Source organism: Lethenteron reissneri, chromosome 27, assembly GCF_015708825.2.
Source record: "Lethenteron reissneri isolate LAM-NWPU_2019-01 chromosome 27, ASM1570882v1, whole genome shotgun sequence".
Lineage (NCBI taxonomy): Eukaryota > Metazoa > Chordata > Hyperoartia > Petromyzontiformes > Petromyzontidae > Lethenteron > Lethenteron reissneri.
Genome location: NC_083805.1, coordinates 5,750,172 through 5,777,427, shown reverse-complemented (window position 1 = coordinate 5,777,427; position 27,256 = coordinate 5,750,172). Strand labels below are relative to the sequence as shown.

The 27,256-nt window shown below is 41.2% G+C and overlaps 1 protein-coding gene across 1 annotated transcript in view; it reads right to left on the bottom strand.

The window, feature by feature from the left end:
• Positions 1–27,256, bottom strand: part of LOC133348427 (transmembrane protein 132C-like) — a 160,756-nt gene that overhangs the window by 58,047 nt on the left and 75,453 nt on the right. Inside the window, exon 3 of the mRNA XM_061561220.1 lies at positions 4,201–4,347. Coding sequence (XP_061417204.1) covers positions 4,201–4,347 — 147 coding nt within the window. The remainder of the gene's footprint in view (positions 1–4,200; positions 4,348–27,256) is intronic.

The window sequence follows — 27,256 nt, the reverse complement described above, 5'->3', positions numbered from 1 at the left end:
GAGGGACCGGGGTCGCTTCGTTCTACAAGCTGGAAGCTCCACGTCCTACAAGCTGGAAGCTCCACGTCCTACAAGCTGGAAGCTCTACGTCCTACGAGGCATCAACACGTGGCCGGGCACCCGAGTGAGGGTCCGACTCTTAGTAGCTGTAACTCCTGTGTGTAGTGTAGTTAGCTGGGTGGTCACCACCCCAGGCTGTATCTGGTACGGGGACAGTTACCCCTTGTATATACGTGTTACAATAAATGTGTTGCCTCGGAAGAATAACGTCTGCGACTCAGTTGGACTCACTACACATAGATAAAAAATGTCCACCAGGCAATATTAACCTGTTTAGTATGATAAAAATTAGGTTAAACTGGGGTAGGAAAGTAATACGGTAACTCTACGGTTTTATATGGCATTTAATTGTGGGTCTTGGACTCATTTTGTTTTCAGATTTGTGGTCCAGAAAGGCATGACATGCCAGCTATAGTGTGCTGTCAACCAGGAGAGGTAGATGGGGATATAAACATATGTAATGGCACCCGAGTCTCTGCCCGAGTCTCTGCCTGACGTTTATACAGCATCAGTGATCATAGCTGAAAGCATGAACTCAGGCTCTGGATCAGAATGTTTATATCTACTGGAGGAATCCGATGAGGTACACAGCTCTTTTTCACATATGTCCAGTAGCTGGGTGACTGTGAAAAGGCCGTGGTGCTGTTGAAAATTCGGAAATTTGTGCCAGCCTTTGCCGAAAGGAAAAGAGAGTGGTGCAAGTTAAAGACCAATCATCTGCATGCGAATTTTTGACTGGCAATTTCTCAACTTTTCTCAGTAAACCAAACTCGAACTTTAATTATTTCAAGTTTTACAAATATAATTCTCGTGTTTCAGATCTATAGTAATCTAAACACATCACTAAAGAAATGGATTTACCATAGACCAAATGTTGGTCTGTTAGATAAACTAAAAAGCAGCTTTCGGTCAACAGACTCACAAAATTACATTGAATGGAAATGGATTAATGGTGAACACATAATAATTGATTACAATACACACAACGTTTTAATTCCAAGATTATGTCATTTTAGTAATGCGATCATATTGAATCTTGAGCATTTTAATTAAAATCGACCAAAATATAAAAAAAGCTTGTGACTAGACAATATATAAGCAGAACTACATTGTATCTCCACATATCAGCCTATTGGCTTTCCAAACAAGATTATAAAGCAACAATTGTTTATGTAAGCAACCCCTGGACCAGTTTAAATCTTCTCGGTCTCATCAGCAGTCAGGCTTGTTAAACAAATGCCTCTGGATTACCAGATGTTGTTTGCAAGAGCATTCCAGAGTTTTGCTTGTTTAGACAAATGCTGCATGATCTTATTTGCCAATATGGTAGACTAAAGTCAACATTTTTAGCCCATCATGGAAACAAAATAGAGTTTTGCTTATATTGATTTTACCCATAATGCTCTCTGGCTACGCACGCATACTGAGTTTGCGTTGTGAATCAACGCTCGTGCTAAAGAGGAGCAGTATACGTCACGTGTATTTATGCATGTAATTGCATGCACAAGTAATTTTAATCATGCTGAAGTACAAAGGCGCACGCACGCGTAAAACACCTCCACACAAACCTGCAGAGAGCGGACAGTATAGAGGAATGTGCATTAACAATGACTCTACACCGTTCTTATCACAAACAACTCGAAGCTATTATAATGATTCACATTTCACAAACGTAACGTTTGCCTGACATTGTTTTCCTTCTATCGCATTCTTCACTGCAATCTTGTTCTCCACGTATGGCTTCGTGAATAGCAACTGAAAGATCTCTATCCAGATTTGGGTCACGTGGGGCTAATGAATTGCTGCTGCTGCTGCTACGCTTCCGTCGAATTTGCAAAGTTGGCAGTGGTTTCGCACAATGCACTCTACGGTTTGGTAAGCGGGGCTCCGCAGTCACATTTTCCACTTAGGGGCCGTCCATAAATGACGTCACGCGATTTTGGACGATTTTTGATCCCCCCCTCTCATCACACGGCGTCACAAAAAGTCAGACCCCCCCTCAAATATGACGTCACAAAGCTCTGCCCCCCCCCCCAAACCATATTTCCATTTTGAAAATAAAACATACTTCAAATCGCTTTAAACTATTGTCATTGTAGTGCGTATTTAATGTGGCGCTGCACTGATGTTGTAGGAGGAAACATGTATTAAAACGTCTATTTAATTAACTAGAACGTGTTGTCTATATTTATTTAAAGTAGCGCATTTTGATGTGACGTCACATTTCTCACCCCCCCCCCCTCGCCACATATCGTCACAAATGCCTGACCCCCCCCCCCCCCTAGGTGCGTGACTTCATTTATGAACGGCCCCTTATGAACATGGTGACCGGATCTGGCGTGGGTCGTGCGGACTCGATTGAGTCGCGTGCTGCATCGTTTTTAAATCCTTTATTAAATCCTTTATATTAAGTTCGCTTGCTTGCTTGCGTGCTTGCTTGCTTACGACCGTGCAAACCTTTCGGTCGTTTTTTAACCCACTTCCCGTGATCCAATCGAGCTGACATTTTGCACACAGACTCGTTGTGCGAGACAATTAATGTTCGTGAAAATTTTTTTCCAAAATTTTACACTGTTTAGGGAAAACAAATTAAATATTTAATTACCAATTGCTTAATACTGGCAGACAATCATCTGACCCATAGGTGGCAGCCATCTCAAGCCAGAGGACGAGAGGACTCTAGCCGCCACGCATATAAAGGATTTATAGTGAAAAACTTTGTTTTTACGGGTTATACTTATTTTAAATCCTTTATATTAAGTTCGCTTGCTTGCTTAGGACCGTGCAAATCTTTAGGTCGTTTTTTAACCCACTTCCCGTGATCCAATCGAGCTGATATTTTGCACACAGACTCGTTGTGCATGACAATGCATTTTCGTGAATTTTTTTTTCCAAAATGTTACACTGTTTAGGGAATATTTTAAAAATATTTAATTACCAATTGTTTAATGCTGCCAGAGGACGAGAGGACTCTAGCCGCCCCGATGCCACGCATATAAAGGATTTATAGTGAAAAACTTTGTTTTTACGGGTTTACTTGTTTCCGGTAAGGTCGGACACCAGGTAGTCCATTGCTGGCATCCGATGATATATGTTTGTTAGGGATGTCAATTATGTTGCAAATTTTCTTTGAGCATCGTCATCATCATGAACATCAACATGTGCGGCATCGTGTCAGGAAGCAAATAAACACATATCCATTCAGATCTCCCAGAGCAAGAAGTGTACCATTCTTTTCGGAAGACGGCCCTGAAAATCATGTCGCAGAACTGCTTCTGGGGTGACTTAAAAAAGAGCCTCTTTACTCATATCAAGGGCACACATTGTCCCTCCAAACAGTGTATTCCCTCCAAACAGTGTTATGATTGCATGCCAATCAAAGAGAATTGAAATCTCAGCGGTGTAATAAACCAATTTAAGTGGGAGGGGAAAAAGACGTGAATTTTTTTTAGTGCAGTCATTAGTGACCGCATCAGTGGCTGCGCGGATTAAATCAAAGGTGGCTGCCCAGGTTTGAACCCGGCATCTCAGCGGTGCTGGTTCAGTGCCCCGATCCCTGAGTTATCCTACCAAGTAATTCATCTGACCTTTATCGTTACTCTTAAGATTAAACAAAACCAAGGCAACAATCCGGTAGTCAAGACAGTGGTGACGTGAGGCATAACAAAAACAAGTGCAGGGCTTTGTGCCGCAAAGAGCTCAAGGGTGCACCAGATTCATGAATGAAATAAGGATGCATCAAATATCAGCTATAATTCAAATACAAATAAACATGACGAGCTCATTAAATAAGTAATATACAAATCAGCTATCATATTTCTATCCTGTCTGCATCTCTCTTCTCTCATCTGACTACATCTCTGTTTGACTCTATATTATGAATCTTTTTTAGCCGACATTTCTCTCATCTCACTGCATCTATTATCTCTTGTCTATATCTCTGCTGTTATCTCACTAGGATTGTATAAGTTTAAAGGGGGGCCCCCAAATGTTTTTTTTGATGAGTGCCCCCATTGTGCTAGCACCACCACTTACTCCACATCCAGCAAACAGCAACACATGTTCTTAAGAACAATGATTTATGAAAATTATTGTCCCATTCAATTTGTCTCAATACACAGCCCTCTGTTCAATCCTTACTTGTCAGGAATGCTGCTCTCCTTTCTTAGAATATGCATGGTGGCCACAGAGAGCTTGCCACTATTGATGATCTCAGAGTTGATCTCCCACTGGCTTGGGTTGCTGGGCAATACAGACAGCAGACCAAGGCCATTCTTCCCTTTTGCCCTGCACACGTTGCAGAAAGGAGGTGGAATAGGAGTTAGCAAATGCAGTGCACATTGCCCATCGTATGCAGTACTGGAGTATAAATGCTACAAACATAGCCACTGATCATCGAACAGAGATGGTCACTGTATCACGTGCTTTCAGATGCGCTTCTGTGGCCGTCTGGAACGCTCTTCCTTCTGATATTAGGAAGTCACTGGAGCCATGCACTTTAAAATGCAGATAAAAAAATAATTTCTTTGGAACTGCTGTGTTGTTGTTTTTGTCCTTCCCCCACACCTCCGGTTGGCACGATTGGCTACGTACGGTGCGAAATAAGTGAAACGTACGTACATACACACTATATCGCTTGTTGCAGAGGGTCGTGGTGTTCATGCTGGTAGCCACCCTGGTTAATACTGTAGGCCTATTCAACATGAATACGCGTCGTCTACTTCGCGATGGATGTTAAAGCTCTTGTTGCGTTATTACAAAAGAGTCGGCCACATGTGCCGGTGTCGCAATCCAGATTTGCTAATTTAATCACAGGTGACTTAAACATTGCAAAATCGTCTCCTACTGGCAGACTAAAATACTTTCATGTGCAACATCGCGAATACCAATAATATGTTAAATAATTATTCACATTATTTCCAAACCCCCACCAAAGAAAATATATAATTCTTGTCACAATTTCAGAAGTATCTACATTTTCCAAGCAGTGAGACAAAATGCAAGAAAAATTGTTACATAACCTTGAAAAAAAAAGTGGAAAGAAGTTACAAAATGTTGTCCAGTTTTATATGGGAAACACATTTTCTTAAGTACCAACGTGCAATATGGTAACAAAACAGTGAGACAAATCATAAAACTGGATAAAATGAGTAAAATTGATGCACTTAAAATAAAAAAAGAGAAATTGCTTTTTCTTGTAGCTTAAAACATTCAAAATTGTGTTCTGTTTATTGCCAGCAACAACAAAATATATTTTAAAATATCTTTTGAAAATAATTTTTTGATTTGCAGACATTGCCAAATACTTTTTTTATTGGCCTTTCCATTTAAAGACGTTACATAAGCACGGACACGCACAATGTACACATACAAACATTTTTGAAAAAATGCATGCGTAACGATATTCTAAGACATGATGCAACACAAGCTGTTTACATTATTTTAACATGGTCCATCAACAGGAATCAATAGCCAAAACAAGTATGAAATCGAATTTGATAATATAACATCCTGAGCAATTTATGTGTCAGTAAAAAATACAAATGTATCCGAAGTGTAAAAGTGCAGTTGACAGCTCAGAAAAAGATACCGTTTACATATTTGTCGGTTCCAAAACATGTGAATGTATTTGCTATTCCACTCATTGCCGTGTCGTCAAAAGCTTGGGCTGGACACGGCAAAGATTAGAAGAGATGATGGCCGATGTTCACGGATAATCACAGTGGGAGCCAAGGAATGGAACGCGTCTGAGAGGACATCCACCCAGCAGGTAGAGTGATGAAATCAGTTCTTGTTAACTATTAACTATGTTTATTTTACTAGGTAAGGCCCACTGAGCTATGTAGCTCTTTTTCAGAAGCGACCTGGCCATAAATGATAGGTCGATGAAATGGCTTATCACATGGAAATGTGCAGCAACCAAATACTCTAAACGCGAGTTTCTAATCCTCAGAACTTAGACTTTATCTCAGATAGTATTGCACCATTGAGCTAAACAATTTACAAATACGACCAGCTCAAGACCATCAGCAATGGAGGCAATTACAGGACATGAATCCACTCCTCCCGGTGAAATTTACAAAACTACGCGGCCTTTCTTGTTCTTCAACTGCTCCTTTTAGCATCGGCATTGTAGAGCAAGGACAGCTACTCCAGGTTTTCCCATCATCACACAAATAGCTAAGTATCCAATATGGTCGAGCACAGCGGTCGCCATTTGGATTTCCGACTCGCAGATAGGCAAGTTTGCGAGAATGGTTTGAGTTTGTGAAATGCATCCCGCCCTCCCCACCTCATCCCCCGGCCTCTGCCCACTCAGCAGTAGAAATGGGCACACCGCCGTTGGTCGTCTTCTTGGTTCTTTCGGTAAAGTCACGTAGAAGGGAAGTAATAAAATAATAAAAATAAAACATAATAAAATCAAATAATTCTCACGACGTTTCGGCCACAACGCAAGCAGCCGTGAAGAGAGAAGATGGCTGCTTGCATTGTAGCCGAAACGTCGTGAGAATTATTTGATTTTATTATGTTTTATTTTTATTATTTTATTACTTCCCTTCTACGTGACTTTACCGAAAGAACCAAGAAGATGAATCCCTGCAGTCACGAAAGCTTTAAATCGCCGTTGGTCGATCGGCAAGTCACGTGTGGTGGGGTAAAGTGTAGGGACTCCCATCTCTTCCAACGTGTCTTGTCAACATGGAGGAATAGGCGTGTGAGCAAGCAATTGTAGGACCGGACTTTTGCCGGAACGTTTGCGGTAGTAGATGCGTTCCAAAAAAATTAAAGGGGCACATGATGCGAAACCACCCGAGGAGGCGGCTGCCTGCCGAGTAGCACACACAGTACACACACACAATGTATGTATGTTGAACTTCTTTCGCTCCGGACAATGTTGTCCCACGTCCGACCACATAGCCGCATATCCGAGGTCAGGACCACGGATAAGCAGGGTTATTCGACAAATTCTTTCAATTACTAGGGTTATCTATGGTCACACCCCCCCGGATAAATGAGCGAATCCCCGGATATTTAAATGGAGTTTGACCGTAAGTTTAATATTTTAAGCTATGCATGGAACTTTGTCTTTTTAAGCCCTGCCAGATGTAATAAGTTACAGCACAAACATGTAAGTTGCCCTCTAATTGGTCTCGATTTGACAAAAAAACTAAACTTTTCAGGCACTCGAGATCTGCCTACTTTTTAAAATGTATTTTAACGGCTTATTTGAAGTGTGAAAACATTGTGATGTATTTTCTCTTTAAAAGAATGCAATGCGCATTTACACGTATAATTTGCTGTTTTCCATTTCAGTGCAGTGCAGTCAATAGCTTAACCCTTTAAAGACACCAAAGGATAAAAGGAAAGGCACACATCCAATGTTCAATTGCTCTTGCAAATCACGATTAACTTGCATTAATAAGCACATTAATGCACTCTCTATGCTCGTAGAAATACGATGCCTTCCTGATAAACTGACAATTATCTCCAGCCATTTCAATTCATGTTCAGTTTTTGTCATCCTACTCCTTTACGTTCTGCCTTCCATCATCAATTTCTCGATTGCTGTCGAAATTACGCACATGACCCAAAAGTGCTTCAGTTTTCAACATCTGGCAACAATTTCTTTCTTTCACCCACTTGTCCTGGGTAATCATTCATTTTTATTTCCAGCCACGAAATGCATAAAATGCTTCTCCAAAAACCACATTTGAAAAGCCCCAGTCTTCGTATGGTCTCATTGATTTGGCTACGTAACACAGCCATTTTGGGAATGAGACATTTCACCGTTCTGATCTTGGGCATTCTTAAGTCATCTTTACAAAGCAGGGCTATTGTTGAAATCGATTTGACCACGTCTTGTATGCATCCACCTTTGTGTTGTGATAAAGGATCCAAAGAATATTGAACTTGGGTCCACAATTTTTTAGATTTCCGATGCAAATTTCTCCTTTAGGATCTTCTTTACGATCAGATTTCTTTCTTTTCTCTAAAAAAAGTGATTTCCCCCACACGTTATCCCAATTGTGCTATGGGTGTCAGGGCATGAGATGAAGAAGCATCCATTCAGATCTCACATGGCAGTCCAACCGATGTTTAGTGCTCATAGCTGGAATTGATCCAAATGCCAAAAAACCCACAAAACACACATTTTTTTTTCAGTTTGTTGTCTTTCCCCCGCACCTTCGAATAGCATGGTCGGCTACGTACGGTGCAAAAGCAGTTCAACATACATACACATACAATGCAAAAACTGTACTTCAAAACCAAATCCAAGTACATTTTGAAAGAAGAGGCAGAGTTATCTGGTTTCAAGTAAATTTGTATTGTGCCGTGTTGTATGTTTACACATTGCACATACAGTCATCGGCTCACTGCACTTGGGAATCCGATTTAATGACAAGCGACTATTTGGATTCAAACCCAGGCTCTAAACAGCAGTGCCAGCTCAGTGCTCGGACCTCTGAGTCACGCGGCCGCCTCTTCTTTAATATATTTACAGACGGGTCAATTTCCATTTCCATTTTTCTTTCCTCAATCAACTCGTCCAGTCCCACGACATTCTTAGCAATTAGTGTGGTGAAGTCGTAATATTTCAGAAGGGGCTAAAATACAATAATACAGCCATGGAATCGCTAACATCAAAGTCCCACTGTATTTTATAAATAGGAATAAATTATACCAAACCCAGGCATGCAGCTGTGGTCCATATGCTTGACTGTTATCAAGGCATTTTTTTCATTGGATCTGAGATTCAATGTGGATATGGAAGATTTGCTGTGGATTATACACAGAGAGATGGAGCATCGACCGGCATGTGACGCAGATGCATGAATGCCTATCTAATCCCTGTTGCACACACACACACAAGCGAATGCCCTTTTTGACCTTTGCATCGAGTACCATATATATGTCGCAGGACCAAAGAAATATGTTCCGTTTATTCGAGGACATTATGGGAACAGAGATACCGCTGGCAAAACCCAATTACTGTAGCCGTGTCTGCGTTTGTAAATGTTCATTAACTTGAAACGCAATCAACAGCAGAGTAATTTTGTGGATTTACATATCCCCGTCACGTTGAACGATTTGAGTCAATAGTCAGGTGTTGAAGCAATAAAATTCAGATTTTCTTAATTAAGGCCACTTAAAAAAGTAACATTTGAAAAAGAAACATCAAAAATTCCAAAATGTTTTCATATAAAGAGTTACATCAAGTTAACCTGCTCCAATTGTGATACTAGACTAACCAAATGGGGGGCCTAAGCAGAAATTATTATTGGGGGGGGGGGGACTTTTACATTTATAAAGTGCGAGTTAGATGACGGAAAAGATATAGACAAGAGATATAGCTCTACTGAGAGAAGAGACATTTTACACAAAATATACAGATGTAGTGAAATGAGAGAAGAATTATACAGACAATGCTTGTGGCCCTAAACTTTTGCTTAGTTTGTTAATATTTAGGCGCCGCCACCGCCCTGCTAATATCAAAAAAAGGGAAGGCCTCCATCTCTTATTCTTAGGTTTTTTCGGTATTCTTAGGTTTTTTTTTCGGTAAAGTCACGTAAGTAAAACATCAAAATTAATGAAAATAAAATAAAGATAAAAATCACGACGTTTCGGAGGCAACACAAGTCTCCGTCATCAGGTGGGACCGTCACAGCCGGATTAGCTGCATCAAGTGAGGCAATGATTCAAGATGTAATCCCTTAAAAGCGAGTTGAGGGGGGAGGAGAGGGGGGGGGGGAAGCTCATCAGAATGTGGTAGCCAATGAATGGAACGTATCGGGAGGGAGGGCGGCGGGGCTCAACGACGGCACGGAGTGCCAAGTAGAACGCATCGGGAGGGGGAGGGGGGCGGGGCCAAAAGAACCGAGGCTCTCTGCAGTTTCTCACTCACCCAAGGTATTGGCCAAGTCTCTGAGACCGGGGCAAAGCCACCTGAGATGGAACACCTTATTTGCAAGCGTGTTCAGCGGTACAACGTTGAAACGAAACCGACACTTAAAATGCAATTTATCGTGGCTTAGAAAAGCATAATGTAAAATAACATGAATTCAAGTTTTGTATCAGTTATGGAATAGATTGTTTAAAGCATGCAAATACACATGTTTTTTTTGTTCATGGTAAGAATGCGAGCCGCAATGCTCATGCAGGTGGTGTTAATACAAGCTGTACGTTTTAAACATCAATAAAATAAGTACCTGCTTCATTGGAAGTCAACAGCGGTTGCCTTGCATAGAGAACGATTCCTGCTATGGGAATTTAGAATGTTTACCTATAACTTTGGGCCGCCAACAGAGATAATTCGTTTAGCGCTGTTATACTTTGATTTTAAAGAATGCATGTAATTTTTTTTTTTACTCACTCACTGTAAATTGAAAATACAGAGCTGAAAATTAAGACATATGCATGAAAAGCAAATCGAGCGAAAAAATCCATAGCAAAAAAAAAGCATTGCGACATCGATGTTTCTCAAATTTTAAAAAAGTCCAGTCAAAGAGTTTCCCTGTTCACATGAGCCACGGGGAGGTGTTCATCCCCGTTGGTGGCCTTGAGCTATTTCACATTGCAAAAGCAATAGGCAACAGTTTATCCACAGAAAAAGCATTGTTGCTTCTTACAGATAATAACCCCTGCTATGAGGATCTGAAAAGTCTAGCACTAACTCCGGGCCACCAACAGAGATAGCTGTTCAACACTTCTTTGAGCAGGAAGACAATTTGAGTATATTTCAAGAATGTCGAAAGGCAATTACGTCAATTTTAAATCACGTATTTAAATTCAGGTAATTTTAAATAGTTGGTCATCACATGCAAATGTATATTTTGATCTTGGATGAAATATCACATATTTAACATATATTATTTTCAGAAACAATGCTTATTTTCTATGTGTGAGGAGCAGTGCAACACTGAATCTCGCAACGCGAGTTGCATTCTCAACCACGGCCAACATGAGTGATTGAGTGATACATATCTGAACCTCTGCGAGGCACCCTCTTCACAAACCCTCACTGAGCAGTGTGGTGAAATTTGGCCCAAAAGGCCCCATGATTAACATGGCACGGGGAGGCATTCATCCAGGAGTGGATCGACAAAGGGATATTTCCCCCCCTTCATATGAATGATAGTTCTGTTTGAAAGACACCATTGTATCTCAACAGAATTTTGCCTGGTTGAAGGAAAAAAAGCATCAGTGTAAATATCAGTAAGTCAGTTGTTTCACATTTTTTAATCCTTTATTTTAAGTTCACTTGCTTGCTTGCGTGCTTGCTTGCTTGCTTAGGACCGTGCAAATCTTTCGGTCGTTTTTTAAACCACTTCCCGTGATCCAATCGAGCTGACATTTTGCACACAGACTCGTTGTGCTTGACAATTAATTTTCATGAACGTTTTTTCAAAATTTTTACACTGTTTAGGGAATTTTTTAAAAATATTTAATTACCAATTGCTTAATTGTGGCAGACAATCATCTGACCCATAGGTGGCAGCCATCTCAAGCCAGAGGACGAGAGGACTCTAGCCGCCACGCATATAAAGGATTTATAGTGAAAAACTTTGTTTTTACGGGTTAATTTTTTAGTTGTACTTAAATGATGGGACAAGATTAGAAATCCCAACGGATGAAGGCCTCCCTGAGCCTTGTCTGTCATGGGATGTTTTTTGACAATATCTCACCACATTGATCAGTGTGGGTTGGCAAAGGTAGTGCTTGGTGGGGAAGGGAGGGTGGATTGGGGGCAGGGTCGGGTCCGTTCTGATATCATTGTCTGCTGATGTTAACCATGGTCGGGAATCGAACTCGGGTTGCCCAGAGATGGAGCACCCTCCCCCTCAATAATAATCATGAGCAGGTGACGTCACTCCAAATCGAACAGCCCCCCTCAATAATAATCATGATAAGGTGACGTCCTCCAAATGGACCCCCCCCCCATTCATAATAATTAGCGGGTGACGTCACTCCACATGGTGGGGGCGAGGCGCCTCCTCCCCCCCCCCCCTCGACGTCAACTTACAACCCTCACTACAAAGGCAGAACCCTCACGCCACGCGATCTCCGTAACGCTGTTGAGACATCGAAGTAAAAAGGACGTCATGATGAACAAGATATTATAACCTTAACATGAAATAGGTCTGTGTCACCGCGCCCTTTAAAATTGCACACGCATTAATGCAATGAATATAACATCGCGGTCTGCTTCGCAAGTTTCATATTTACTGCAATTCACCCGTCTTTAGAAGGGCGAAAGGCTAGTGTAAAATAAATGGCTAAAAGCATTGATTATACACTATGTAACACAATTTTTGTTCCTGGGTAGTAAGTGTTATTTCCTAATTGCCTATGCCTAAAAAGTATGTAAATCGCTATTATTCCCCACAAACCTTGCTTTTGTGACCAGAACAGTGCTAATTTGAAATGTACCTATTTTCAATGAGAAAATGTGCAAATGTGTGTCTTTTCGTTCAAATAAAGTCAGAAAAACCAACATATGAATACAAATTTACATGTATTTATACTAAAGTAATACAAAAATTACTACAAATGATTCAGGAGTAATTTTTCGAGATTTACGATAATACTGTAAATCACTTTCACGAATCAGCCCCCATCATGTTATCGTTGTACTCTCCTTGGTAGCGGCGTTCCAAGTCCAGTATATCCTGGTGTAAGCGCTCGCCTTGCTCCTTCGAGAACGCTCCCATGTTCTCCTTGAATTTATCAAGATGAGCATCAAATATATGGACTTTGAGGGACATCCTGCAGACCATTGTGCCGTAGTTCTTCACCAGTCTCAATCAGTTCCCCGTAGTTTTGACCTTGTGATTGCCCAGGAAGCAACGAACCACTGTGACAAATTGTTTCATAAGGCCCAATTTGATGTGCAGTGGTGGCATCAGCACCTTCCGGGGGTCCACCAGTGGCTCCCACTTGACGCTATTCCTCCCCACAGAGAACTCGGTCCGCTGTGGCCAGTCCCGCCTGAGGTAGTGTGCCTTGGTGTCCCTGCTGTCCCAAAGGCAAAGATAGCAGGGGAACTTGGTAAAACCGCCTTGGAGACCCATCAGGAATGCCACCATTTTGAAGTCTCCGATGACCTCCCAGTCATACTCATCATACCGCAAGGCATCCAGCAAGGTCTTGATGCTGTTGTAATCCTCTTTGAGGTGCACCGAGTGACCCAGGGGAAGAGACGGGTACTTGTTACCATTATGGAGCAGCACGGCTTTGAGGCTCCTGGATGAGCTGTCAATGAAGAGGCACCACTCATTCTGGTTACAGGCGATTCCGATTGCCTCGAACAGACTGGTCACATTGTGGCAGAAGCAGAGCCCATCTTGACGGGTGAAGAAGCTGCAAAAAATTGGTGACGCTTCCTCTGATCTGCGACTTGCACAATTTCATCTAACAAGTTCCACTGCTTGAGGCTAGACGTCAAAAACTTGGCATTGGACTTGCTGAGACCAAGATCTTTGATGAAGTCGTTGAGGTCTTTTTGGTTGAGGTAGTATGGATTTCTCTCCTCAGCTCCACCTCTGAAATTGTCATCTGGATCTACAAAGTCTTCCTCGCTCTCTGACTTGCTGCTCTCTTCTAAAGACGGCTGCTGCCTCTCCGGAGGAGTGGGTATGGGAAGCTCATGGCAGTGTGGCACCGGGGCGATGGATGAAGGAAGGTCCGGATACGTGATTGCAGGTGCATTCTTGTCAGTCCGACGTTTGGAAGGGTCCACCATGCAGACGTAGCAGTTGCTTGAGTGGGTTCCCACTAAATTCTTGGGATAGCGAACTTCATGGCTATCTTTTCCTTTCTTTACCATCCTACAATTTTTTTTTTATTTCACCCTTGACTAACGTGTAAGAGATTCTCGCAACATTTTTCATGTATAATATATCTTTTCAATAACATTGAAAATAGTAAAACATTTAAAATTGAAAAACTTTTACAATTTTAAAAATGTTATCAAATTTTATAACGTTAAATTCCGAGCAACAATTGTCCATCTTACCTTCCAGAGTTGTTTTGCATTGCTCGCAGGTGAAATTATGTGCCCAAGGTTTGTCTTGATCCCCAACAGTCATGCCGAAATATGCCTTGTAGGCCTCACACATCTTAGCAGATGCTTCCACAGAGTACTTTTTCGCTCTTGTCTTGATAAATTGGCCGCAGACATAGCAAAATGCGTCTGCCGGATGCTTGCAGCCTCTTGATGCCATCTCCGAAAATGCAGATATGTATCCACTTAGGCAGCTGGAACTCAGCTGAACTGGTCTGCTTATAGCCCCTGTATTTATACTCCTATTCGTATTACTGGAATGTTTAGAATGTTCTAGAAGTTACTCCAATTTTACGCAGCACTGAATCTATTTGGAATGTTCTGGAAAATATGTAAATTTCAAAATATCACTGTCCTAGTCACAAAAGCAACGTTTGTGGTAAATAATAACAATTTCCTGTACTTTTGAGGCATAAGCAATTAGGAAATAACACTTTATACCCAGGAACAAAAAAAATAAAAAAAAAGTTCTATCTTCGTGAGTAGGTCTGCAGTTAAACGTGGAGCAAAGTGTAGTGTTAATGCTCAAACGTTGGTTTGAGCATTGCAAAATACAAGATAAACATTGCTCCCGCAAGACTCACATTTTTCTGATACCGAGGAGTCGTCTTGAAAGCATGTTATTAGCCTTTAACGACCAGTTATGCGGAACAAGTTTCTTATCGATATGCTGTGTTGAAGAGTGGAGGAAGCAAGCCACGTTTATGGAAATTAGACTTGCAGCTTTCCTTTTTTTGTGTCCTAAGGGATAAAAAAAAATCCCTATCCACACTATATTATACTGCACAAAAGCACAGCTTCCTGTGAAGCCTGCACATATGGCTGTGATGAGCCGGGAGTTAAAATGACGACACAAGCCTAATCAGATGGACAGGAATACAATGGTAAGAAGAAGAGATGAAAGAAATACACCAAATTAATATTGTCGCGCTATATTCCACAGGTGATCACCTACACAGACTATTGTCAAGAAAGTGTTGGTTTCTGGTTAAAAGCGGTGAGTTTGAGAAAACTTGTCAAACGTGGCCCATCCTTATCAGCGATTCACATTGGTAATTAGGTCCCATGTTCACTTTTTCAAGTGTGAAGTTTTTTGCTGTACATCATTGACATGACCATAAGCACAAAGCCGGTCTCTTCACTATATGTCAGTTCTCTTCATTTACAATGCATTCGCAAGTCCACTGCCACTTTGAATACGTTAGGGTTTTGAAGTTAATGCATGCACTGTATGTTGAACTTCTTTCGCACCGTACGTAGCCAATAGTGCTAATTGTGGGGTGCGGGAGTCAAACTTGCTCATTGGAGGTGCAATTAGATCGAACTCACAAAACGTGTAGCTCAACTGCATTTGATGCATGTGTCGGTTAAAAAAAAGGTAATTCATTTGTCCAGGATGCGGGGTAGAAACTCCTATTTTGTCCAGCGGAGGGTACCATGGGTACTACTGGGTGGCCCTTTAACACGAATTCGATATCTACATTTTGCATTAAATTTCTAGTGCAAGGGTACTAATAATATTTATATATTTAGTTGATGCTTTGACCACGTGAGTCAGGCATATGTCTTCATATGGACAGTTAAGACTGATTCTGTGTTTGGCATCGTTGAGTATGGGGTGCCAGATGTAATGATGTCCAGCAAGAGTCACCTGCTGTCCACGTGGACATTTTCAGGCATAACTAGGACTTAACTGCCATAAATATTATCATCGTGCGGTAAAAATGAGCTCATCGCTAACCTGGACACCGTACCGAAGCGGGTGGAACCCGGAATGTTTCTGATGTGTAATGGCCATTTCCATATAATTATGAGTGACTCATGATGACATTACTGTGAAAGTTACTCCCCCAAAAGGTTGAGGGAGAATTATCATCCGTGCCTGTGTCTCATTCGTTCAACATGTGGAATTTACAATTCGCTCTCGTCTGCCAAAAGAGTAATCTGACATTTTTATCTGTGATGAAGGGTTATGCTCTTGATTTATTTTGCAAAAGCAGAGCCTAATATTAACATCTATATGAACATTTGTCCATTTACATATTTAATGGCTTCATCAGCTATCCCCCTCTGCATATAATTCCCTAATTATATGCACAGCACCTAAGTTTATACTCTTAAAATGTCATGAACACAAAGTGGCTTGTGGTAGTTTTCAATGGGCATCTTCCATTCCATGAGTCTGATGGCGAGTGTGCTCATGTGGCTAATGATCGTGGTATAATACTCGGGGAAAAAGCGGTATGTATGCGTGTACGTTTAACTTCTGCCACGCCGTACACAGTCAACCGTGCAAATTGGAGGTGCGGGGAAGGACAACAAACTAAACAAAAAAAGGCAGTTCTAAAGAAATTAGTTTTCTGTCTCGATTTAGAAGTGGATAGCTCCAGTGGCTTGCTAATATCAGAAGGAAAGATCATTCCAGACAGCCGCAGAAGCGCATCTGAAAGCACGCTATGCAGCTACTGTATTTGTTCGATGGTTCGCCAAAAGCTGCTGTAAGGATGACCGGGTGATGGATTATCCTCCTTGACGAGATCAACAAGGTATTGTAGTTCAGGTGTAATGAGTTTGTGGTCTTAGCTTGTTGATAATTGCATAAAACCCAATATATGATGAATAATAATAATGTAATTGAACAATAATGATAATTCATTTGTCGCTAATATTCCCGATATACGTCGGCACATACGTTTTTTTGACATGGCATAAATCCCAAGGATCCTGAGAGAAAACCCACACACGTGAGGAGATAACGGACAACGCACTAGGCCTGTGAAGGTGACAGACAATTAAGCGTGATTGAAGTCGCTATTTAATAAAATATAAAAAACATAGTTTTGTTTTACATTGTGGTGAGTAGTATCCCTACAATGGTACACAGAAGTCCTCGTAGTACACACTACATACATGAATAGAAAATAATCTTACACGCACCATTGGATACTTGCGTTGTGAGTGTAGCAATCAATTTTAATCGAATAATTTAAACACTGTTATACATGCCTACAGCAAAACCACTCCCTGGATAACATAAAGGAAAAACAGTCTCAGGGTGAGCATCAGGAATATAATGAAAAGGTACTGGAACGGAGTCTATCGCACCATTTTCATATATTTGTTCCCTTTTGATAATAAGTGTGCTGGTAGGACATTTATATGATCGTAATTGCATAAATGTGATAATTGTAAAAAAACGAATATAATTAAAAAAATGTCTAATGGTGATAAAGAGGCTTATGAGTTCAAATGAATTCCGGAGAGACACAATTTACGGGAAAAAAAAAACCCAAATCAAATGGCATATTCAACATAACGCAATAAAATATGGAAAAAAAAATTAAATGCCGAAAAAAAGGTATGCAAAAAAGCACCATTTGTGGACGGAACCTGGGGGAATGAGAGTCTTTACGAACCATAGCAGGGGGATTGTTAAAATATTCATGGATTTCCCCCCCCCACTCAGGCTGCTGTACAGATCATAATTCACTGCCCTGTTACACTGCAATGATCTGCCGGCTGTAATGAGCCTTCGTACAGACATTGCCTGGCGATTCAATTACCATGCAGCTGTAGTTAACATTTAAATTGTGTTCTCCAGCATCCCGATGGCATGTGCCGTATTGTTTAGGGATTGAGCGCCGCAGGGATGGCGGCACAGATCAATGTGGCAGTTGCATTTGCCCGAGACGCTGTCTGCATTCAACGGGGAAAGCGGTCGACATTTGGCGATGCAGATTTGGAAGAAAAACAGAAAGAAGGGAACTTAAAGCCATTTCCTACTATTTATGACTTACTGAAGGCTGCGACTGTATTATTTGAATTTACAATACCTTCTGGCATTTCACGATATAATATGCTTAGCCGCGATGCTGGCCAATTTCTGATTGGGTGCTATTTTAAACATTCGGTGGGAAAAAAGATACTCATGCTCATCATGGCTATTGATATACAATAGCTCCATTAGGTTTTCGGCCCCGATGTTAATAACAATAACGATGACGCCAATTATTTACCCAGGCAATGCTCACTGAGTTGTAAGACTCCTTTTCAGGAGGGCCCTCCATTGGGATTTCTGGCCAATACCATTAATAAGTGGCATATGGCGGGGGGGGGGGGGGGGGGGCGACCAGAGTACCTTGAGAAAGCCCACCATGCATATAAAGTAACACCCAATGACTACCGTCTTCTGACTACCACCTTGCGGCCCACACCTGGCTAGCCCCGGGGCGGTGGTCGTCCAGAGAAGCATTGCCACGCTCACTCCAGGTCCGCTCTCTGAGATCCGATGAGTTCGGGTGCATTCAGGGTTACGTCGTCAAAAAGCAAAACAGTTTTTCTTGAAATTCCTCAGCATTGCACTAAGTTCGATTGCGTTTCAGTTTTAGATTTTGTTTACGTACACTGCACATGCTTGTGACTGTATGTTTAATTATAGTTCAAGTGTGCGTGTGAAATGTGTATTGCTGTTGTGGGACGCATATGTTATTTGTCTCAGTGTAACTCCAAGGGTGCACCCGTCCACGCTTCTTTGCCTACTTGAGAGGCATATCAGCTGTTAAGCGAGTGGACATGGGCAAGACACAACTCCAGAAGGTAATGACAGCCAACGGTCGAGATTGAAGACAGGGTGGCCGCCAACGGAGAGAACCTGCCTAAAAGGATGATCAGTTTTTACTAATGAGATCAGCTCATGTGCACGAGCTAGATGGAATGTTGCAACACACGGCTTGAGCAGGGGCGGTTTCTTCATTAGGGCGATTGGGCGACGCACCACCAATGTCATTGAACCACAGAGTCACGCTAGCCGTCACTGTGCCTCTGGATATAGTCATGTCACGTTCTGTGGAGTACCGCCTCTTTTTGGGCGATTTCACTCCGGCTGAGAATCGCCCCGAGTGGCCCCATAGACTTACATTCAATGATGTTTTTTTTCGAACGGGGGGCACTCCAATGCATTCTCTATGGCTTCCGGGAGGGCTCGCCCTAACGTGCTTACGTCATCATACGTAAGCACGTTTCATCCAACAATATAATTTGTCGTCACCTAGTGGAATCTTTAATAAAAGAAACTTGAGTGGATTGTATTAATAGTGAGTATAGAAACAAACAAGATGTATTGTAAGAGTCACTTTATTTTTCATTAATATTAAAGAAGTGAAGTTGCCTTTACATGCTTAAGCTGTTAATTTATCCATTGCATGGGTGGACCTTATCCTTATCAATCATCCAGACAATCGCCCCCCCTGAGAGATTTTGCAGGAGCCGCCACTGGGCTTGAGGGATGGCTATGACTCGGGGAGGTCTTCATCCAGTAGTGCATAGAGCATGTCTGGTGAGAGTGTGCAAAATGTTACGTAACTTCAATAGGTAACTGTAATAATATGCATCAAATTTTGCTGCACTATTTCAGCAGCTCTCTGGTTTCCCTTAGGTTATCATTCTTAAACAACTGCAGTTTTGAAAGGTTCCAAAAGTTAGTCTAACGATTTCCAAATAGAACATTCTGGAAACGTAAAGGTTAATTCACAACATTGCATTATCCCAATTGATCAGCCTGTCTGTTTTGTAGATTTAATAAAACGGCAGATATTATGTCATTCACCAAGCTGCATTTTGACTTGTTTTCCTTTCGTCAGCTTTCTGGCTTTTAAAATGGAAACATCATTAACGATTTGACTTAAGTAGGTTTGAGTATAATAACACCCAATCACATTCAGATAATCACAAGTTTAATATACGCAGCATTAATACCACTGTTCGGACACAGACAGGAAAACAAGTTACTACCGTATAATGTGAGTGATTGCTTCTATATTCTAAGATAATTGATCTTAAAAGTAGCTCCCTGTATAAAACACGCGCCAAAGCACATACACTGTTATCAGCTGTGTGCTTTAGAGTTAGCACTGAGTGTATTTAAGCATCACCAGATGTAATTATATTTACTTGAATGGACAACTAAACAGTCCTAAAATGCAATAAAGTAAACAAATGCAACGCATTGATAATCATCAAATGGACGTGGACTGAATGACTATCTGTCATTGTTATGCAATGCTGGCTAATTAAGCGCGTGATAAGAATGTACTCTCGTAGCAAGAATTAACATGGCAATGCCATATTCATTTGTAGTTTTATTGTTTTTATATTAGATCTAGCGTTATGAATTGGGGTGTAGCAGTTCACATATTGCACAATGAACCTGGTAACCTGAGTTCTATTCCAGGCCACAGCTAACCCCAGTGGTGAGTGACATCCGACTAGACTGGACGAGTTGGCCCCCTCCGCCCCACCTGTTCTCCTGCAGCAACTAGCACGAACCAATTATCCAGAGGCCAAAAACTTATTTTCTTCGAAACTAAACTTTTTATTTCATCAGGTAAGGTCCACTGAGCTATATAGCTCTTTTTTCAGAAGCGACCAGGTCAACATGTGATATAGTTCAACGAAGTGATATTTAAAGCAGACAAATACGTCGTAGATTTTTTTTGTTATTTTTTTTAACCTATCTACTTGACTTTACCGAAAGACCCAAAGAATAGCCAAATACTCTAAATGCATGTTTCTAAATGTGGAGGGAATAATTGTAGAACCCAGAGAAAAATTCACGCGACCACGGGGAGAACATGCAAACTACAAATATACAGGCGTTAGGGTCTCGATTGAACCCACGACCTCCTGCATACCAGGCAAGGGAGATAACATTATCTTTTGGGAAATCAACAGTTGTCTTAATGTAATATGGATACGCTCACTCCCATCATAGGAACATGGACTTTGCATCGCTTGGCTCAGGGCTATAAACAGAAGTAAAGAATCAAGAATCATTACGCTCATTTAAGCATGAAACCATTTTGAGTTTTTGACTGGTGAAATCCGGTTCATTTCTGCGGTGAAAATTACGTGATGTGATTACAATAATTATCTTTTTTCTCTCCATTTCATTATACCACTGCGGGCCAAACATCTACATATACAATGTGAAGCGAAAGGAAATATATATCTTTAAGGCAATCGCCAATTGTATTTTTTTCCTACGAAATAACACAATATTCAGACAATTTGCTTTCTTCCCATCACAAAACATCTGCAGTACACATGGAGGTTCTGCCATATACTGTTACAGATGTGGGAAACGTTCGCACTCTTTGTGGAAAACTTCTTCGACGATATCCGTGCCAATGTTAAGCTCATAATAAGAGCCTGAGATTATTTCATAACAGTGGATAATAATTCATATAATGTATCTAATTGGGGTAAGATTTAATTTTAAATAGTTAGATTTCATATTTAATGGACAATTTTGTACGCTTTTTTCCGTCAGATTTTTTTAGATAAATTTACACCGATAATAATTATCAGCATACATTTATTTAGCATAAATGGCAATTTATTTAGCATAAATTATAATTTAGCATGCCTAACAAATATAGCGTCAGCCAATGGCAAGATAACCCCACTATCGGTGGGAAAAGAACGGATGTAATGCAATGTAAGTGACATCACTTCCCGTGATGTCATAAGTTCGGATCATTGACTAAAAGAAAAAATATCTAGGCACCAATTTAGGAATTTTGGGATGAATTCAAAAAAATCTGGAACACATCCGTAGTACGGAAGAGATCTTGCGCTCAGGATAGCATATACCTCCCGAGTCTGAAACGAGTCACTGTGTTGGCTGCGAGTGGGAATTGAACTTGGGTCGCCACTCGAATCGCATCGCAGTGGCGTTTAACCAAGCACAACAACACCCGCGGTTCACCGCTGTAGTGGCGGGCGGACTTCACCCACGGCACTTCTGCCGGGCGAGATGCCCCCCTGAGGCCACTTAAAGTTTGCCGAAAAAAGACTTGCGAGCAGCAGGTCACGAGACAGACCTTAGGTGTTTTGGGTTGACTGGCAGGTGCTAAGCAACGCTTTTCCACACGGCTGATTTGTGCGAGTTAACGCCACTCTGAACCAAGGCGCAGGGATTGAGCTCCCACCAAAAGACTGCTCAGTGTTTATGAAAAGAAATGACGACGGTGGTGATTATAATGATGGATTCTGAAAACGATAGTGATCACAACAATGTAGATTGGGTATGATTATTTTTTTTATGATAACGATGTCGAAGATTACAGCGACGATGAATTTTATGGTAAGATTAAACAAATTACAACGATGTGATAGAGTGGTGGTGATGATGGGCATGATTACCATGGTAGTGATTATATATAGATGATGGATGATGATGACAATGATAACATTGCCGCTGCAGCTGATGATAATCCACAAACACCCAATCCACTAACCCACACCAACCTCTATCCCATGGTGATCCACAAATACTTGCCTCCAAAGCTCAGAATTCTAGATGTGCACCAATCATTTGCGCAGGGCACACCAGGCAGCCAATCTAATGCCCTCGGGAAGGCTCTGAACAGGTGTCACGGATGTTCCCCGTGGCCGAGAATTGAACTCAGGTCACCGGAATTGTAGTGCAGAGCTGAGATTTATTCGCGAAAACCGACTCCACATGAATTTCAAAGTGTGAAAAGGGGGCGATTTTATGCAAAAACGGTCATTCCACCAAAAAGTGGCAGAATTATAGCTAAAATATCCCCGTGTATCTAAATCCAAAATTAAATATTTAAAACTACTTTGGTGCATGAGAGCCCTGTTCACGGGAATCACACACTTAGAGCGCATCATCATTATCACTGGATAGCCATGATTTATCCACTGCTGGATGAAGGCCTTCCCATATCGTCATCATCCCTTGGACCCTTGCCATGTCATAATCGACCTCACTTCTGAGGTACATATCCCCAGTTTGGTCCATCATCCATCATCCCTTCTCACAATGTCCTGTACAAGCCCGCTTATTTTTTTTTATGAATAGTCGATATGATATCCCTAACTTGTATATATTCTCCAATCCACATGTTCTTCCCTCTGTCTGACTGTCTCTTGGTGTAATTCCTTTCTTCTTTGCATACTTTTCATACTTCTGTTTTTTTATGCCTCATGTTTCTTATTCACTTGTCATAGGCAATATAAGTTGTTTCTTTGGGAAGAAGGGTATGTTGTGTTTCATTATTAACAATTATAACTGAATATGAAATACAGGAAACAATGGAATAACTTAATAAAGAAGGCTGCAAAGTTGGGCTCAAGATAAACATGAGCTAGACGAACGTCATGTACAACAAGTGCAATACAACCGGAAAACACAACCGAGCATGTAGAGTATGTACAGGGCATTTATTGAAAATGTACTGGAATGAAATGTATGGAATGAATATGTGGACGAGATTAGGATGGAATGCTTTTGGAAGAATAAGCAGCAGGGACATGCACACTTAGAGGCATTTATAAAAATGCAATCCTTGTCCAACATGTGAAGAGGAGTTAAGAGCATTTTAACGTTGAGCCTTTGCAACAGTTGGTGAAAATATCACGCTTGCAAACACACATTTACAATGTGCCTATATCTGTGCAGTAGAGTGCATACACGGGGACTTGAATATTAGATAGGAAGCTATCAAAGTCATTCAAGAAAGAGGCTTTGCATAATTTTAAATTCTGCAACGGTGACAGCATTTGCAATATAAATATGACGTACACGCTTGCTTTCCAAGCATAATTTCAAAATGCCACCAACATAAATTTAAGGGTGGAATAATTCACAAAAGCAGGGTTACTAAGGACAGTGAAATTCCTTTCTATAGCAAACACTTACTTCCTGAGCTGATTCAACCCTGACTCGTTATCTCACTGGACTTTGCATTTTAGAGGTTGCAGGTTTGAACTCTCTGCACAGCAGTTGAACATAATGGGGAAAGTTTCTTAAATTCCCACTGCCTCTGTCCATCCAGCAGTACCATATGGGTAAACCACAATTCGTCGATCAGCACGTTGCATGTGGCGGGGTAAAGTGTGGATTCTCCCACCCCTTGTAAGACATATGGGCAGTGTGGAAGCGCAGGCCAATACTTTCTAGAGGGCCTCAGCATGGTAGAGTTGTGAGCAAGATATTTCAGACCTGCACCTTTAAAAAAAAAACAATCTGATCTGCAGAAAATGACAGATAAAAAAAAGCCCCAACTGCAAGGCCTCCCTTTTGTTGGGATGGGGTGCAGCTGATCGGGTCGAGTGTTAGGATCGTGGCCTGGGCCAGCCTCTCAGCCCCATCGTGTCGCCAGAATAACCCTGGTCCGTTGAACATGTGCGAGTTCTTGTTTTGCTGCCATGCAAGTGGCATAGCTATTGTGTGTGCAAGCAATGCAACTGCATTGTGTTTCACGAGCCACAGCGGCCACGGCATCAAGATACAAAGAGTGGAGAAAATTGTACAGGGAAGTGTGGAAGGGGTGAGGCATATGTTATTCATTGCAACAGGCCCCATGCCAACCATGCTATACCACTGCCCTTGTGTATATGTTGTCCTTGACGATATTTTTTTTACATCTCTTTATGCGTTTTTTCTTATCAACTTTGTTCCCCATTTTTTTGCCCCGGTATGTATTTTTCACAGTTTTTTGCTAAGGTTAGGCACCTAAGAGGTTCCGGGGAATTGGCACCTTTCCTGCACGTAAGAGCGTGCCCGTCCACATTATTTCTGCTCTGTTAATTATGCAGATGTGTGATCAGCCCGACCTCACTGTTAACTGAATTCACAAAAATGCGGAATCTATAAGCAAGAGGAGTTTCACTGCAAACGCTGTTTTACGTGCTTTTTAAACCAATCCCAGATATCTGTGAATCAATACTTTAACTCACATATTTTATGGGAATATGTGGAGAATCCTATTTGATCCAGGGTGCTTATTTATTACATTGTATCTCCGTGGTTCTTTCAGCAGTGGCAGCTTACACCACAAATCACGTGTGGAATGGGCAGAATGAGTCAATTGAGTGCGATATTGCCAATTTACTCAATTTTGTACATTCAACATCCAATTTCACTGGCCACCACACATTTATCAACATCTGCCACTACCCCACATTAAGAATCACAGTATCTTTGTTACCTTATCCATCATGGACACCTATGTGGACCGAGGAAGTAAACTGTAGATTTAAAAATAGGTAAATCCATATTGCAAACGGGATGTATTGGTGGTGCGGTGCTTAGAGTAGCAAGCTATACATTTGGAGACCCGAGTTTGATACCTGGCCATGGCTAACTGACATCAGTGTTGAGTGATACCTGAAACGTGTTGAAGTATGGTCAAACAATCTCCATGACCAACAGGGCGTGGGGAGGCCTGAATGCAGCAGTGGATTGACAAAGGTGCATACATCATTATTGCTATCACAGCTATAATAGCCTCTGTGGTGATCTTTAATAATCTTGTCTTTCAAAGTGCAATATTGTTAATGAACGGTAACGTTGAATTCAACAATATGATATCGCATTGGTTTTCTACACTTAAAGGTTTTGAATGCAAGATGTGGTAGTTTGCATAATATATGCAAACAATTTATTTTTTTTCTCAGTGTTTCTTTAAAAAAATATCCTGAAAAAAGAAAGTTGTCACCCTTTATTTGCTGAGTAATGGGAATTTTAAAGCCCAATTGCCACTTTCAAAATATTAAACTGAAAAAATATCGTATGTCTTTAGAGATAGGTAAACATTAAGTGTTGCTCCTTCCACATCATGCTCGACTAAGCCACATAATGCCAACCATTACCATGTCTATTTTGGTATTTCAGCTTGCGATGCAAATAAGGAAATTCATTATTTATTTCCTGTCTTCAATAATGTAACATTGTTTCCACAATTACATGAATTATTAAAAAAGGGAATATTTTAAAATCCAAATTCAAAATGCAACCTCGAAATTCACGTGAACAAGGTCTGAAGGTTACGAGACATTTTCTTTCCCAACATAAGGCGCGTCTCAAATTTATATTTTATCGTGAACGTATTGTTTTCAACAATTTTTAAAGAGTGATGCATGTATGTACAGCCTACTAGACCAACTAAGGTTTATATCGCTATTTAACATACACTACAGAACAATAATAACGCTGTGGTTTTCACACCGGATGATGACTGCTTGTGTTGCAATCGAAACGTCGTGAGAATGTAATTGTTTTATTTTTATTATTTTATTATTTCCCTTCTACGTGACTTTACCGAAAGAACCAATAATATGAATCCATGCAGTCACAAAAGCTTTAAATCGAAATTTAGTTAAATGTAGCTAAGAAGATAAAGGTGCAGCCCTGCAATTGCCTCGCTCATCCCACTGCTTGTGGGGAATACCTATGCTAGAGGGAGAGTTCTAGAAAGCACTCCTAAGAAATTGGTAGGTTTCCTCTTCCCCGCTTGGCCGGATGTCTTGGAAAAAGCACCCACACTTTATCCCACCGCACACGATCTGCTGATTAACTAACTGTGCCGTAACCATTTATAATTGCCTGGGTAGCCATAGGGAAAGGTGGGGAATTTAGAAACGTTCCCAATTTTTCAACTGCCGTGCCAGGAGAAGGAACTGAACCAGAGACCTCTGGATTGCCAATTAGAGTGTGCTGCTAAGCATTGCAAACTATTGTTGTAATTTGAAAATGTCGCACGGCAAACATTGTGTAAGCAACCAATGAAGCACTGATCAATGTCGTTGCAAAAAAGATAAATGTTCCCTACGTATTTATACGAACTTACTTCGGCCATTTTAAGTGGGAAGATTATTATGAAATTAAAATGTCTTCATATTTTTTTATATCTACAATGTGAACACAAAATGCACCAACACAGCCTACGCCATCAACTGAAAGATAATAACTCGCATCCCTTTGTGAATCCACTGCTGGATGAAGGCCTTCCCACGTCGTGTCAGTCATGGGAGTTGTTTGACCATACTTCACCACATTTGTCAGTGCGATTTGGTGGAGGAGGAAACCAAGGATTGGTTCGGCTGTCCAGAGGCGTAGCTAGGGGGGGGCAGGGGGTACATATGTCCCCGGGCGCCAAGGTAAAGGGGCGCCAAAATGAGGCTTACAACATTACATTATAACTTATTGCGGCGGGTGCGGTAGCCTGAAACTACTGCACAAATCTACACCTCAACCTAAAAGTTTATGTATCCCGCCACACACAGCCTACATGTCATGTAATCACATTTGGTACGCGCGCCTAT